General features: G+C 36.0%; 1 protein-coding gene across 1 annotated transcript in view; it reads right to left on the reverse strand.

The window, feature by feature from the left end:
* Positions 1–18,400, reverse strand: part of WDR70 (WD repeat domain 70) — a 131,056-nt gene that overhangs the window by 74,393 nt on the left and 38,263 nt on the right. Inside the window, exons 8-9 of the mRNA XM_037373954.1 lie at positions 15,590–15,743; positions 13,352–13,428 (exon numbers count right to left, since the gene is read on the reverse strand). Coding sequence (XP_037229851.1) covers positions 13,352–13,428; positions 15,590–15,743 — 231 coding nt within the window. The remainder of the gene's footprint in view (positions 1–13,351; positions 13,429–15,589; positions 15,744–18,400) is intronic.

Below are 18,400 nucleotides of genomic sequence, written 5' to 3' on the forward strand. Positions count from 1 at the left end.
GATTTTTCCAAAGACACGTAATTTTGACTAATTAGGGGAGACTTTCACAAAAGCAACAGAACTTTACCCCTGTACAACCCCAGTGCTCCCTCTTCTGCAAGATACCATGCTCCTATGCCAAAGGATGGGAACTCATGCTGTTCCAGAGACAGGAGAAAGAAAAGTCACCTATAATTGACATGTAATTCCTAAGCCTCATTATTTGAAACAGCTGAATTACTATGGTTGAAATAAGAAATAAAATATGAATTATGTGAGGACAAGTAAGGTAGATACACAAATCCTCCTGCATAATTTGATTTTCATAAATGCAATTCTGCTTCATTTTTACTTCATGCAACTCTTGAGAACAAATTTTTAGATAATCTGCCTGGTATTTCAATGTAGGTATTGAAGCAATAACTCTATAGTACACAGAGTATATAAAATACTGGTTAAACCAGGTTTGTGTGGAAGCAAAAGTATTATATTTTACACAGGTGAAAATTGAGATATAGAGCTAAAATCTCTGTAACTGATAGAGGAAATAATAAAAAAAAAATTTAAAATATATTTTATCTCAGGACCAGGTATCAAACTATCAGTTCCTTATTCTATGTGCTTACTTGCGTACATGCACACAAACATCTGGTTTCTTTGAAGCAAAAAAAATTAGTTACTTTATGTACCTCTAACTTTCCTCCTGCTTTTGAATTTATGAATGTAGCATTAGTCGCATACATTTTATACTTTCTTCTAGATAATATTTTCTGCAACAGTTTGTGAGTGCCTTATTTAACTTCCAATTCACAAACAGTCATTACAAGAAATAAAAATTCTAAGGCTCACTACCATAGTCTTCCTATACTACAGTACTGAATATACATGGAACACTTTTTAAGTTATATTCCATATAATTAAATGCATTTCCAAACAAAATGGGCATATCTACCACATCTCTAATGGTTTTGGAAACCTTAAAAATCTACTTGGCATTGTCAAAGGTGTTATCATCCAGCTGCTTCATTGCTAAATCACTAATTTGAATGTAACCTGATGAGGATGTTCTTTAAACCAAGCCACTAACTTTCTACCAAAGCAGATGGGTAATGTTCACATCACTCATTCCACCAATTCTGTTACAATGGTGCTCAACTTCAGCAGAGGGCAAAAAAAAGAGACTTTGCATGTGGAACAGCTACTTTAAAACTGCATGGATGTTCCCCAAAACATCAGAACCTGTGAAACTAAAGAAGAACATTGTAACTTTTCATGTACAGTGCTCAGGAAACTATTAATGTCATCTATATCCTTCTAAGCATGGGCCCTGGATTTAAAAAATAGCCATTTTAGAGTCAATGAGGGAGTTGCTACTTCATGGCTAAACTTCATGTAAATGAACACGAACTAAGTAAAATATATCAGACATTCTCTGTTTACTATGGTAAAGTTTCCAGAGCAAACAAATCCTTGCCATGGACTGGATGTATCCGCTCTGTTTCTCTGAGGTTGTCTCTCTGCATGAAAAAACTGGAAATATGTATTCCACATTGTATTTCAATGGCAATTTTGATAGTCCAAAAAAACCCACTACATAAAAAGTATTTTTATATTAGCACTATATTCAGTGTCCTTAAAAAATTAAGAAAAAAGTTCCAAAGGAAAAGCAGTTCATGCTGCAGACAGGCACACATTGGGATGAAATATAAACTTCCAGGCAAGTAATTAAGTCTATTTTTCAGAATTATTCTGATTGGAATGAAAAAATAAGTCTTTTTTTATAAAAACAATCACCCCCTGAAAAAGCTCTAACACCAGATTTTAACTCAAACCAATTCAGTTTGAAGTTCAACTATTTGCTAGGACTTAAAATAAACATGCTGATAGTATAATTAATTTTTAAAGATTAAGTGTGTACTACCAAAAAACGGGAAGACATTTTTTCTTCTCTGAAACTCTTCAGTCCTTGTTATTCTGCTATCCATTTAACTCACTGCGAATCACACAACAGAAGGAAGCTACAAAAAGGTATAGGTGAATTATTTATTTTGAAGGTAGGCATGCATATGGTCTAGTAATTGTGTGATGATGAAAGATCTGAATCTTATCTCACCAATAGTTAAGTCTCAGGAGACTGAAATGTTTGCCAGCAGGTTCTAAATCATACAGACACCAATGAATGTAGATCTTAATTGTAGAGATTAGCTGACCAGAAGTTTCCACCACCACTAATGAACTAAAGTCTTGAATATTGATCACATGTTTTCTGTCCTAGCAAACAGATTTCACAAATCATAGGTCTGGAAACATTTCAACAAAGAGATGAAACATTTCCAAAACCAAACTAATTGCTCTCAAGAGAAATACATTTAATATAAAGCTTTATTAGCAAATACTTGAATGATAAAATTAGCTTTAAATTTAAAATTATTGCCATAAAGGGGCTGTAAAACAATCTACTGGGGAATGATTCAGAGACAGAAAGGGAGTGTGGCGGGGGAAAAGATCAGGTAAAGACTCAGTGAGGAATTGGTTGATAACACTGTGAAGGCTGATTGATTCTGAAGACATAACATGCAACTAAAGAAAAAAGTATCTAATTAACATGCTAACAGAAAAAAATTAGATCCATTTCCCACTAGAAGTTCCACATGGACGGTTCTGCTAGCCTCAGAAGGACTATGTATTGACTTCTTCCTAGCCTCAAAAAGTTGAGAAACAAGACATTCACCGCTCAAGCCCCAAACCTTTACCCACAAGTAACTATGACACATTTACGAGTTGATCAGTTTTTGTCACCAAGAAATCCATATGCCATTCTAATCTCAGACTTATTACCTGGCGCTTTTGGAGCTCACTGGTTTGTTTGATGATTAAAAGAGAAATCTCATCTGCCAATTCCTATGTGAAGGCTAAAATGTTGGAAGAATTTACTGCGCTACTTCCTTCCACAGTCACATAACCCCTCTGTTGACAAAAACTGTATCTCACCTATTCAAACCTCGCTAGCTTCCGATGACTGGATCTAGTTATGTCTAACAATTCAAAGAAATTTCATCTGTCAGACATTTATGTCTGTTTCAGTTATTTCCTTTCTACGGCCAAGTCTCTTAATATCCTATTCAATTAACTGAAGCATTTTCAGCTCCTCGAGGTCTCTGTTAAGTGAAGTTTCAGGATTCTTCTCAGATGTTTTCCTTTTCACTCTTTCAACATCCTTTTTAGCCTGCTGTCATTGGAACTAGACACAACTCAACTGCAGACTCAATGGTAACTGCTGAAACAAAACATTAACATCCTATCCTTTACAAATATCATTAGTAAAAGTTGATTTCTGTGTGTATGGATTTTTAAGAGATACATATCTCCTCTTCCATAGCTTCATACTAAAAGCTTATATACAATTAACCCTACATAACTTCCAGGAAACGGGTCTAATTTTGAAAATACTCTTCTCCATGTACGACCTCACAATACTGTTGTCTTCACCCAGTTCACCAACCAATCTGCTTTCACTATCAATGACTAATATGTAGCGTTCAGGTTTTACCAGAAATAGATTCATAATTTCTCTGAAAAAATATGCTTTAATTAAAATAATTTATAAAAATATAAGTTGAGGCAATAGTCCAATCTTATGAAAATATATTAGAAACATGTTGTTTTGATTACTGCAGATAACCAGTTTGAAGATCTCTTCCTATTAGCCAGTCCAACTGATATACAGCAAACATCTCACATGTATTTATAGATAAATCCTTTAAAAGTCACAAACAAAACTCAATTGAAGTAACAGAAAAAATCTCAATATATTTTAGGTTGTAATTTACTGCTTATAATGTACTAATGGATACTATATAAAAATGTATAAAATGTTTGATTAATAAAGAGAGAGAAGCTTCTTTCACAAAAACCCATAGAGCATTTCCATGATATTCTATCCCACTTGCAAAATGGGATTTATCAGTATTAAACAGAATTTTCTGAACTGAAAGAACTTCCAGAGCAACCATCATCCAGTGAAACCATATAACTTCGAAAAGATTCCCAGCTGAGAAATGTAACTTCAGGCTATTCCAATTCATTTCATGAAAAACAAAAGCCACCAAACATACATGTCTTAGGCGCTAAACAAGTAATTTATCACTGGGATTTTAACTATAACATATATTTATATAACACGAGTACCCTGATAAGAGGAACAATTTTAAATTTCATTACAAACAATGAAATTACCTGTAATTGCAAATGTCAAAAAAATCATAGCAAAATATTTTCCCAGAATTTTGATCTATACGGTAATAACTATCATCAGTCATTACTGCACAACTTTAATACAGAATCAGATCTGAACATTAATCATAGCAATTTATTTTTATTTTCTTAGACAGAATACATATTTTATCTTCATAAGCAAATGTGCCAAAATAAATTGTCTACCCTACTTTACTTTCTCATTATCAAACAAAAACATTTGAGTTTAGTTTACTAAGTACTATTGTACTTCCCATTATTATTAGAATAACTGGAGAATTCTGGTCACTTACATTAGATGCGTATCTTATGAGAAAATGGTCCTTTAAATTGAGTTATAGGCTAAAATAACCAGTGAATACTTACATGAAAATGAAATCTCTTCCTCATAATAAAAGATGTAATCAATTCTTCATGGGAGAAGACAGGAGAGAAAATTGCCAGAGTGAGAGATACTTGTAGAACAAAGTTATGTTCTACATGGACACAATGGAAGTGTCTCCTCAACAATGTGGGTACAACCCTGAACAATGGGAAGTTTCCTAACAGTTTTAGTCTTCTTCCCTATCTGATACCAAGCTGAGCTGATGGAAATGTTAAAACTTCCACTCTCCCATCACTTCTATCCTGCCAGAAGTTACTTACCCCTCAGATCTGCTAACGGGGCTGCTCAGAAGTACTCTAACCCATCTCAGTCAAAGTGAGCCAAGACCAAGAAAGATGTAACAATTAAACAGTTTTTCCAGTCTGTCTCATTTTGACAGAAAGGGGTTAGGGAACAAGTCCCAAGGACAGCTTATCCATATAACACAAGTTGTACACAATACAGGTGAGAAGTGAAACACTAAGTGTTCTGGGACGAGAGAAGCAAATATATGCATTGAAACTACCACCTTCCCAAGCTAAGGTAAGAACATTGTGACTGACTAGCGAAGGCAAACTTCCTTTGAAAAGGCTGCCCCTTCTTGCTCTGCTCACTGCAGAGTTCTAAAAGGAAACTGTCCAGAAAGCACTGGAGTACTGTGAATATTTAAATCCTGTGCTTGCCAAATAAACAAAAAAAATTTAATGTATATTTTCATCTGGCAAAAAAAAGAATTTTCAAGTTTCTTGCCATAATAAAAAACAACTTCACCTTGGTATGACTAAAAATACATCACTGAACAGAATTGTATTCTTTTATATTCTAAATTAACTCTGAAATTTTGCATAAACTGCCATACTGTCTTGGAGGAAAACTGTCTCATAAAAATCCTGAAGAAACAATTTTCAAACTTCAGAATTTCATCTTCATACGGAATGAAGTAAATATGCATCTGTACATACACCTACATACCTACGTGCTTGAAACTACTTGGCAAGAATCCCTTTTTTTCCTAGAACTGAATTCCAAGCAATACTATACCGCTGGCAAATTCAGTTGTTTCACTCTGTATTACCTGCATTCCCTACCCTATAAAGCTGTATGATGCAACTAGATTTAATTCAGGGTGACCTCTTTGGGGAGTAATAGCTTTGGACCCCAATGCAGGTTCTATACTCCAAAGCATGCATCTTGTTTTAAGAACCAAATCTGGAAACTGCACAAAAGCACAAGCCTAAGACTTTGCAATTAAACAAAGATTTTTAAATGTTACCCTAGATGAAGGTAAAATACTAGTAATTATTTTCAAGTATACTTTGCAAACTAGTCTTCAAATTTGTGAAGACAAATGTATTGTTGAAGCTTAGGTTCTAATGAACGATTATACAAACATCTTAGTAGTAGCCTTGGCATTGCTATCTTAATGCTGTCAGCAGTCTTCTAAGCTGCAGACTGATCAGTGTTAACTGTATTTATTACACATAAAATGTTTAACACACTGAAGGCTTTAAGACTAATAATATTTATCCAAAAACTTTCTTCAGTATTGTAGTTTGTTTGGTGCTTTTAAAAAATGTCAGTATATATAACAAATTTAATTGTCATATTTATTCAAATACATTATTCACAAAATCTACAAATTCTGTGTAACAGCAAGACAATACAACTACACTTAACACTGAACTGCACAAGTCCAGATTCTGCTCTCATCTATGTCTTCATATGCACAGCATCACTGACACTTAAAACATTCAAAAAAAGTAAAATTATAGGTTCAGTTCTTAAGCTGTCAACCAAGCTATTCCAGGCCTTAACAGAGTTCAGACAAACTCCAGGGTTGCATTCACTTAAAGCCTAATTATCTTAGGCTAAGAGGCTATCAACCTAGAGTGAGCAGACAGTATGTAATCTAAAGATTAGATTCTATAAATCCAGGAGAAATGCCAAGTAATCCCAGTTGCACAGCTAGCAGAGCTGTCCTTCACAGTGCATGGTCAAGCAGGCTGAAGATACTAATATTATGCTCTCCTTAGAACATACTACCATGGCAGGGGGAAAATATATTTATAAGGAGCAAGTATGTGAACTGTAGTAGGTGACTTGGCTCTAAAACTTATGCTGCACAGACCTCATCAACTGAATGAAAACAGAATAATTTTCGCTGAAGGAGCTTGCCAGACAAGCAGAATGCCATTGTGGAAGGAAAAGCAATTGATTGATCTATAGGCAGGAAAACTGATGGCTGGTCATCTTGAGCAAAGTCCAGATCTTGCTCAAATCCCTTTTCTGTCAAGCTATCAAGCCTTTATGCAGTTCTGGGCCTAAAGGAACACTTGCCAGAAACCACTGGTCATGAAGGAGAAGTCCTATACTGACAGCTGACACATACATAGACCTAGAAACAAGGCAGCTAATGGGAGGGAGACAGGACAGAAGCTATTCTAGATGTGAACCTGGTTAGTAGAATGGAATTGGTTAATATCTGAAAAGTGAAAGGCATCAGAGATAAAAGTGATCGTGAAACAACACTGTTCACTAAGATGTATCATTTCAAAACCCACCACAAGTAGTGTCTAGGTGTCCCAAAGAGAAAAAACTTCTAAACAGCACTGCTTGTAAACTTCAGATGGAAGTTACACAGAGCTATCCATAGCACTTGTCCTTCACAAATTATATTCTGCAAGCTTGAAATTACAAACCATAATTGGAAATGTAATTAGGCTTACTGTCAACTGTTCCATTAAAAAAGGTAGTTAAGCTACCATTGCGAAAGAGTTAATAGTTTTAAACTTGAAAAGTAGGATTTTAAGAATGTATTCACTTTTCCTTTGTGAACACTCTATGGTCATCACTCTAATTCACACAAGTGGCAGAAATCTGTCTTCTTTTTCATTAAGACACAGAGAACATTTACTAAGCAGCAGTATATGATTTTAAAAAGCCGTTTAACACCCTATACCATGGAGCAGAGTAGCTTCATATTTAAACAATGCATCTGACAAAAGTCTAAGGATTAAATTGTACCTTAAATGCTCAGTTTTATTTCTGAAGATTTGAAGCTACTTTGCTGAAATAACTCCACCTTTTTAAATGTAGATAGATCTAAGATGAAGCACAATTTATCCCTGAAGAACTTCCTAGAGATATCACTTGGTGATGGCAGTCAATATTCTCTATGATACCTTTTTAAAGAGTATGAACATAACTTAATAGAAAGTGAGAGAGGGAAGACTTGTGAGAAGAATTTTCTACGGCTAACCTGCTGTTAATCAACCACAGCCCTAGCTGCAACAACAAATCATAAAGTTCAGGACTGCTAAATTTCAAGTTTGGCTGCAATTCTACTCCTAGGAGGTAAAAATATATGACAGTAGGGAAATAGAACACCTGTTGCTGGAACATTTAATATCCTTGAGGTCTCTTGCTTATTCATAAAGCACTACCTATCACATTTGTGATAAGAAAACATCCAAATAATGAAAACAATATTATCCGTTTCCTCTTCCTCCTTTGTTTTAACATAGAAGTCAACTGATATTTTGGAATGATATAAACAAGGAGTTAGTTATCTCTTAGAACACTGGGTATTTTTTTTAGTTCACTGTTAGGTATATTTCCAGAGAGCAGAATAATTTTTAAAGTCTTTCTCATTTTCAAAATTTTCTTTCCCTTTTAGGCAATGCATTAATGTTGGTATTTCTGTTACTATAAACTTCACTGCAGTTCTGCAGACATGCTAAACACACTGCTGACATATTGACAGATCCTTGCCTTAAGCATATGTTCCAAAAAAGCCTGAAAAATGTGGTAAAGGCATTACAAAAAACACAGAGATGTTGTTGATCACATTGTATCTAAGAATTATCTAGAATGGCACCCAGTACATGCAATTAAAAGAGACTGATCTTTCAGGAATAGCTGTGGGGTATTTAAAGTTCTAGGTAACATAAATGAACTGCCATAAATTAAAAGACAGCCTGAGCATGAAGAAAGTTTGTATCATTAATACCAATACTGTAAACAGCTTTGTATGTATGCTTTAAACACAGTGAAAGGTAGGTATGAATTAACAACAGCCAAACTAGCAAAAATTGAAATAATCATATCTGTAAGGCAAACTTTTAAAGACAGAATTACTGCAGTTCCATAGAGAAGACAACTGAAGTTTCTATGTCTATCTTTTCTTCTGATACAATTTTATTCTAATCACTTGAAATGCTGGAAAGCTAAAATCAACATTTCATAGTTACGAATATATGCACAAGATTTAACTTACTTGAAAAAATGCATTCAAGTAAAAAACTCCTTAGCTAAATCTCTAGGTTAGTGTTATTCATCCATTCTCTTAAGGTGAATCACCAGATTACTTACAGAACTGACAAATTTCTTACTTCCTTCTGCAATTAAAAGCTAATAAAGCTTGAACAATCTGTAAAAGCACAACAGAATTATTATTCATCTCTAACTGAATAATAATAAAGCTATTCTTTTTAAAGGGTTTTTTTAAACTTACTATAAGATAAAAGAAGAAACAATATGGTATTACGTGTCTTAACCTATCATCTGGAATATTTTCAATGAAAACAAAAAGAAGTAAACTACTGTAAGCTGTATGCATTCACTAACAGTCACATAAGCGGACATGTACTTAAGACAAGTTAACAAGAGGAGTTTTCAGACTTATTCTGTAACTGCTGGCTCTGAAGTCTGGCTCATTACGGTGTGTAAGCTAACCAACTTCTGTTTGTCTCGTATAGGAGTTAGATGGAACTGTGTCTTCTTCCTATGTAGTCTTTTCCAAGTTCAAGATTGTGTCCTTGACCAGTCATACAAAACACGCTGAGACTCCCTGCTGGTAACCCATATATCTGCAGTCTGAAGTAGTAAATTTACAACTAGCCTAATAACCACAGATTAGAATACATTATAGTCCAAACCTACTTAGAGGATTATCATTTTTTAAAATGTCGAGCAAATTTGAATGCCATGAATAAATCACAATAAACAGACCACCTCTCAAAATACTTCTTTTACAATAGTAATATTAAGAGCCTTCATTTTAATTACTTTTCAGTTCAGGATACTACTACAGGCTTAATTATTTGGTATCAGAAGAAACTGTCAGGTGCTCATAATGACCATCCCCAAGGATGAATTTGAGTTACAGCAGATTAGCATGAAAAGAAAAAGAAATATGTATTTTAAATATTTTAAAAGCATTGATTTAAAATATATTTTAAATGTGTTTAACTCCACAAGTCTACGTGCAAATTTTGCTTTCTAACCTCATTATGCATCATGAAAACTCCTGCTTTCAACATATCAACCTGAAGTTGCAATCTCCTCTTACATCTTCTTTGAGAAAGACTTTACCAGCAGTTAACCTAGTCACATGAAAACTACACCAACTCTAAATATAAAACCACTGCAAAAGCATTATATCACAAGATTAATAATTGTTACTGAAGAACATATAAAAATATAAGAAACAGGCTACTAAGTCTGACCATAGATTCATTTAGCCCTGTAATCAGTCTTTGATCACAGCAATAATAACACAACACATTAATTTTTGTCATCACTTTTTAAATCTGCCTCTACAACCTCCTGTGACAACACATCCCAGAACATATTTGGATACTACCCAGAAAGAAGTATTTTCTTTTACTAGTTTTAAACTTAACTTCAGCCACTTTCAACAAATGCCTCTTAGTATAACAGGGTTTAGCAAACAGCGTTCATTCTACATTCAGCTCATCTCCTGTCCTGATCATTTTGAAACCTTTTGATTATATGTTTATACCCCATTTAGACCTCCTCTTTCTAGACGAAAAACTGCCAGTCTTTTGGTCTGACCTGATAAGGCCACCATCTTCAGAGTTCAATTTCTGTTATAGTTGTTTTGTTTGCTTTGCATGCAACATAAACCAAGTTTTCACATAAACTCTTCAATGGATTCATATTTCTGCAGGTATTTAAGTGCAAATCTACAGACTCAAAAAAAGCCAGCTTTACAAATCAATGAAATACAGTTCTTCATCACATAAGGGTCAGGCAGATAGATAGACAGTTTTAACGTGTATTCACATTCATAAACTCATTCAATGCAAGATGTAAAATAATCAGAACAAAATACAAAATTCCTAGTTTCTGGAATGCTTGGTAAAAACAGAATTTGTAAATAGCTTTTGCTTGAAATTCAAAAAAACCTGTGTCCTTTAACCACAAATCAGTTAAGGCAAAATACTCTCTGAAATTACCGTAATAGAGGATGTTATGGCAGTTATTTTCTCTCATTCAAAAAAATCACTAGACAGCACTTTCCATTATTTAAAGCCACATTTCCACTTGAGTATTCTTCAACATTATAAAAACAATAGCAAGACACACCCCCAAAAAGAAGTCAGAAATTTCACCCAATATTGCACAATACCAACAACTGCTATCATTTACTACTGAAACATACATTTTCAGAGATGTGCTACCCACTAACAAACCTTTACACAACATAACTAATGAAAACACCACTTCTATTTATCTCTTTGTATTAAGTTTACTGAGCTCATTAGACACTAGCATAATCAGATGACCTTTCCTACTCAGATTCCTACTTAGTTCAGCAGGCTCGATATGAGCCAGCAGTGCCCGGGCAGCCGAGGGACAAACCGCATCCCGGGGGCACCAAAGGCAGCCCACCCCGCCGCTCAGAAGGGGCGACGTCCCACGGCATCCAGCGCCGGTGCGGCCTCACCCCGCGTGCTGTGCGCGGTGCTGGGCCCCGCCATTTCAGAAGGGTGTGAAGGTCCTCGAAGGCGCCCAGAGGAGGGCAACAGCGCTGGTGGGAGGGCGGGAAGGCATGGCCTGCGCGGGGCGGCTGAGGCTCTGGGCTCGTCTGGTTTGGAGCAAAGGGGGCTGAGGGGCGACCTCGCTGCTCTCTGCAGCTTCCTGGGGAGGGGGCGTGGGGAGGGAGGTGCTGATCCCTTCTGCCTGGGATCCGCTGACGGACACGCGGGAAGGGTTCAAAGCTGCGCCAGGGGAGGCTCAGACTGGACGTCAGGAAGCACTTCTTCACCGAGAGGGTGGTCAGACACTGCAACAGGCTTCCTGGGGCGGTGGGCGATGCCCCAGGCCTGTCAGTGCTTCAGAGGCATTTGGCCAATGCCCTTAGTAACGAGCTTTAACCCTTGGTCAGCCCTGAAGCGGTGTCAGGCGGCTGGACTAGGTGACCGCTGTGCGTCCCTTCCAGCTGAAATATTCTATTCTATTTGAGTTTACAGCTCCAGTCTTAAGATGAATTACGGATTAAACTTTGGAGACTTTATGGTTTCTGTTACTAAATTTCACAGAGGGAATATTGTCATTATCATTTTAGATCTGTTTGCAAATTAAGCAACCCAAATTGTTTCTTTTGACACAATGTGTCCAAATCCTGGAAAGACCTGTCACTAGCATGAAAGAAAATGAAATTTTCCTGTAATGTCAGCCACATAGTCCTTGAAAATGCAATTATGTAGCCATTTATAGTAGTGTTTATCTGGATTTCACTTACTTGACCATTTCAGCTCACAGCAACACAAGCATCAAGGATCGATCAACTCAATCCATATTTGGTGTATATATATATATATCCCAAATATTTGGGGTGTGTATATATATATATACACACACACACACACTTTCTTAGCACATAATTAGACAATCTTCATGATTTGTAATACCTTGATTTGTTTTTCACTATCTACAAACTATTGAACCTAACCAAGAAGCTGTACTAATGTTTAACTACATTCAAAAAAGCAACAATTTTTTTAAAGCATCTTTTCTACCATTTAAAAAATATTTCTACTATGGATATAAAACCATTGTGCCTACAAGCTGGAAAATATATATAGCTGGCTTCTTGCACACATTTTTGCAACTGAACTGCTCCATAAAGCACACTGTAGTATTTTAAGGGGTTTTTTCTTCTGCTACAGTCTTATCAGAAATTGTGATCTTTCCTATTAAAATAATTGTTTTCCATGTACCTGTTTGTTAACCAGTAAGTCAGTTCCTTTAGGGAACACACACACACACTTTTAAAGTGATTCAATAATTGGAGTCTTCCGTTTACCACAGACCACACTTCAGATACATTAGTGGGGCAATTTAGTCTTCCTGCTCACTGTTACCCTGGAGTAAGGGAGATTGTGTATTTAAAACATAATTCAGAAATCATTCGTGATCTCGCTACTGACATCTGCACTAACTTTAGTAATTCATGCAATTGCCACAGTGACATTTTGCAGTTCATCTGCAACCACAAAGATCAAGACTGAAGCTACAAAATCTTTTCTAACAATCTTTGACACTTGTCAAACAATATCCATCAGTATTCAATTACACTTAACATAAAACTTGAAGCTTCCAGTTGAAATACCCTATCTTCCCCGTGAACTCAGCTACATTTGAGTCTTTCCACAGCAATTATTCTACTTCGAAGATATAACGGGCAAAGTAAAATTTTGTCAAAGAATCTTTGTAAAAACATATTTAACCAATAATTTCCACGAAATATCATTAAAATTTTAAATTACAAAACTAAATTATACATTAATTATCTAGAGATGAAACAGCATTTTTGCCTGACACTGTCCTGAGCACTCGCTCAAGATTTAAAAGGATGATATTTAAAGCAAATTAGGGCACAATACTGAAACACAAAACAAACAAGCCTTTCAAAAAGCCCTGACAAAGATAGAGCTCAATACTTACCCATCATTAGAACACGTCAAAAATTCTTCTTTTATTTTTGGATGCCAGCAGCCTGAATTGAGCATTGCTGTATGACCCTAAGAAAACAAACACAAAGGTCTTACAACATTTTATGAATTTTATTCCAAAACCTTCCAGTGAAATCACATAAAAGCTGAAAGCCAAATCAGACCCTTCTGACCACAGCAACGGCTGACTGACATCACAATGATATAAAAGATTTTATGTACTATAAATGCATTTAATCCTTGCTTGTTTTCATTTTCAAATTATAAACCCCTGCCATTCTTTTTTTCATTTTTCTTTCAGAAAATGGCACGGAATCATATTTCCACTTAACCTCTTTGTAGAGCTGTAATGCAGAGAAAGGTTGAAACAAGAGGCATCAACATGGTGTCATGCAAATTGTTCCAAGCTACATGAAATAACAGAAATAACAAGAATTATCAGGGTAACACAATAAATATACTCAATGCCAAACTACACCAGCCAAAGACCATGTTGAAGAAAACTGAGGAAACAGAATTTGAGAGTCAAGATGGATTTAACCACTTAATAAACTGAGTTTCTCATAAAAGATTGGAAGTTGCAAACTGAGTAGCCAGCCCTGTTTCTTTAGGATGGAAAAAAAATAAGGTAAGGATTTTATCCAAAGTAAGCTATTGCCACTACGGTGACTATGAATATAAAACGTCTTTGTCCAGTTGGGTTTACTTCATTGAAGTATAGGCACATGCTCATTAACTATATTCAAAGAGAAATTTGGAAACTATTCCTGCAACGGTAGAATTACTTCAGTTTGCTTTAAGCACAAATACAGTGAGCAATACTGAAAAGTTCATGGGACAAAACAACAAACACTTCAGCATTTTGACTGCTGGACCACAATACACTGGAATTCTAGAAGTTCAGGAGAGAAAGAAAATCTGAATCACTTTGAAGTAAACAAGAACTAAAGCAGATGTTACTATTTGATGGTTTTATATACATATCACTAGCCAGAAGAAATAGTCATCTGACAACTTTAGGCAAAACAGCATTTATCATAGTTATTTGGCAATACACTTCACCATGAACAAATAAATCAATTTTATCATCAGTTTGAGCAGTAGATCATCATTACTTTTTAGGCTTAAGCTATTTTAAAAAAACTGATTTTAATTTAAATTATCTGTGTAAACAGAATCCTTGTCTCATAGCTTGTCAAAATATGGACCCAATCAACAGTTGTTGAAACACTTCAAAACTATGAACCAGCCCTTCCCATTTGCATTTTTAACTACCATTAAAAATCTGCAAGTTGCTTATTAGCCTTACACTCACGGCATGGAAGTAACAGTAACAAGTTCAAAGCACTGCACTAAAAGAGGTAAATTGTATCAGCAAACAAATGGAGGGTAGAAGAAAGCAAGATAATAGACCAGATCAATAGTTTCTAGTATTTTTTTGTTAGATGGACAAGGGTATGGGAGAAGCTGGCAATTTTTAAAAGATATGCTTTTAAATAGATGGATTTGTTGTAGCACCATAGAAATGATAGCTGGAAGAGAACTCTGAGTTTACCTAGGTCACCCTCCCACTTAAAGGCAGACTATAGCCAACACCAGATCAGGTCAGCCATGGCTTTGTCTAGCTGGCCTTGAATGAAATCTATGGCCATCCATGGATGAAGGTCCCACAACTTCTAGCATGTAATAAATGGGACTATCACATCCCAGAGACAGCACTTCGCACTTTCCCTTACTGAATTTTATGAGGCTTCTCATTAAGATCAAAAATACTCTATATTCATAGAATCACAGAATCATTTAGGTTGGAAAAAGCCTTTACATCAAGTCCAACCATTAACCCAGGACTACCAAGTCCACCACTAAACCATGCCTCCAAGCACCACATATACACGGTTTTTGAACGCAGGGATGGTGATTCTACCACATCCCTGGGCAGCCTGTTCCAGTGCTTGACAACCCTTTTCAGTGAAGAAACTTTTCCTAATATCTGATCTAAATGTCCCCTGATGCAACTTGAGGCCATTTCCTCTTGCCCTGTCACTTGTCACCTGGGAGAAGAGACCGACCCCCCTGCCTACACCCTCCTGTCAGGCAGCTGCAGGGAGCCACAAGGTCCCCCCGAGCCTCCTCCTCTCCAGGCTGACCCCCCCCAGTTCCCCCAGCCGCTCCCCATCAGCCTTGTGCTCTATTGTCAGTCTTCTGGCATTCAATTAGTTTCTGAATTTACCTTTGTGTTTGTCATATCCACAATGTATTGGTCTCCTTTTATGCATTCCATTACTGGGAATCCATCTCTGTCAAGAACTTTTGCCTGAGAGTTACCAGAGACAACAAGAATGACATCTCCCGTGCTGCTATACTGTAAAGATTTGATTTGGTGACTAAAAAGAAAAAAGTAAGAAAAAGAAAAAATACGTTTCAATTAACTTCAGTTCCTGTAAGCCTACACTAAAACAAAAGTGTCAATGGTGAGAAAACATATTGCAGACATAAACCTATATATATTCCTATATCAAAAAGGTGGGGAAAAAGATAATCTGATATTAATGGATTAAAGCTTTTTATTCCTGTATGTGTGTGCATGTCACATTTTTTTTCTTCAATCAAACAGCACATGGAGCAATATTATTTACAAAGTTGGCACCAAAATGTCATTTCTGGCCAACATATTTAACTTTAAGAATGCTTTTATAAAGCCAAGTTAAAAACTGTGTGTCAGATTCAGCTCCTCAGGGCTGAAAATTCTTTTTCATCTTCTCAAAAACATGCAAATTTACAGTAATCTATAAATTACTACAAAAAGATGCTGTAGTCCTACATAAAACTCCACTGTACATTGTACACCAGAAAATCAGTCATATGTCTGCATTCTTAATTCTTTTTCTATGTTCAGGGCTACAGTTTCATCAGAATCTGAAAATTGAATACACCATCAACCCTGGAAACATAACAGTAGATAACAATCTGTCTAGTCAACTATGTCTTTGATGATTGCTCTTTTGCTGTAAAGGTATGTCTTCTATGGAATCATGGAATAATACCAAGATGACAAAAAATTATTAACTGAAAGTGGGAAGATGACTGATGGGTGAGAATTCCATTTCCAGCTTCAGCATCTTCTCTCAGCATTCTGCTCGATGAACAAAGTTCGCTGTAGTTGCTGTACCTGAAGCAGATATCCCTTTGGATCCCCTACCTGGCTATACTCCATTGCACGGATGGCAAAGAATGCAAGCAGTCTATGCACTCCCCACCTGCCAGAATTTATATCTTGGCTCACTAACAGAATGTGCACGGTAACATTACTTAATATTAATGCTTCAGCTCTGTAGCTAACTTAACCCCAAATTAAGGGCTGGAAGACATCTGCCAGCTAGATTCGGGTTCCCATGACATCCAAATTGCCCTCAAAGGAGTATGTTAATTTTGGTGAAGAACATAACTATGTATGTTCAAATCCTAGTAGCTTCAAGGAAACTACTTTTAACATGATATCAGATCAGTAAAATGAACACTCAAATGATCAACAAAACTGACTATGCAACTTGTAAGATGTGTAACGTTAAATTGCTAACTTACATGACAGTGACTTCTTCACTGACTCAGCAGTAACTATAATCTGTTAAAACTGTCCTTAAAACGGTGAGTTACTACACAAAACACAGAGAACATTGTAATATGTATTTTAGAAGTTCTGCATTGATCATAGTAATGTAAACTAAGCATAAGTTTCTCATTCAAAAAAAGTTTGGCAAAGCTGTTTACGTGATGATTCAAAAGGCAAAAACTGCTCCAAGCACCCTATTATGTAACACAAACCAGCAGCCAAATTGGCTGAAGTATTATAAACTCTGATTTTTACTAGAAAGGAGACACTCTAAATCCGGGAATTTCCAAAACAGATCACAGGCAACGTCTGAAAAAGCATCCTGACCTTCCAGAGCAAAAATGAATGCTTGCTTAGAAGCAGGAAAGGCCAGTCACATTAAGCTCACAGGAAACACTGAAAAAATTTAAAAAAAAACCACAAGAGAAGCAGTTAAGTCCAGAATATTCTCTGCAGACAGTTGATAAACCTAGACTAAAGAAGCCATTTGATTCAGCTTTTGACTAACAAGCATACCTTTAAAAAAAATCTTCCCCAGTTGTACTTCTGAGTGCTCCTGCTGTATCACAATTTGCACAAAGCTCAACATATTCCTGAGCCCCACTTGAGTACTGCATGCAGAATCAAGTACTTAGCTAGTGAACATATCTTACACTCTAATGCTGAAATTCTCAAAGGAAAATACCTAACAGAACTCCAAAGCACAGAATCATGTTTTGCACTTTTCATTGTTCAAATGTAAGAACCAAAAAACCCATGTTTAAGTATTTTTCCTTGATGCATGCCTTATGCATCCAGAGGACTTGGCCACTAGATATAATCAGAGATTGCCCAGAACTAAAATCTGATTTCTGACAGAATCCACAGTATGTGAAGACCCACAGAGTCTTCAGAGATAACTTTTTCAAGCACTGAAGTACCAAAATTAAAACTACAGACATTAACACTGTTAAGATGTCACTGTTCATAATTTGACCAGTATCATCTCACTGCTTCTTTGTAGTTTTATATCAGTATGTTTGAACAAACTTTTTATTCATCTTAGATTCAAAGTTCTTCTAACATGGAAGAGCACCTGATTTTACAGCACCTAACACAATGGGAACAGAACTAATAATTCATCAAATCAGTCATGCGGAAAAATTTGTCTGAGATATTTCTGCAACCTTTCTGTTAAATGAAGGGGTGGGGGGAACCAACAAACTTAGCGATTGTGCAGTATGACTTTTAAAATCATGCCCAAAAATTGGTTCTATAAGCTCCAAGCCCCAGAAGTTACAGCTTCTCAGATTTTTATTGGAGTGCGACCAAAAGTGAGGCTCTGCAGGGGCAGTTCTTGAAGAAGGCATTTTTGGTTCTTATTAATATTAAAGCACAAGTCTTAGGAAACAGAAAACCAGCTCTCTTTAATAGCATTAATCCAAGTAATTT

Source organism: Falco rusticolus, chromosome Z (assembly GCF_015220075.1).
Source record: "Falco rusticolus isolate bFalRus1 chromosome Z, bFalRus1.pri, whole genome shotgun sequence".
In the NCBI taxonomy this organism is placed as follows: Eukaryota; Metazoa; Chordata; class Aves; order Falconiformes; family Falconidae; genus Falco; species Falco rusticolus.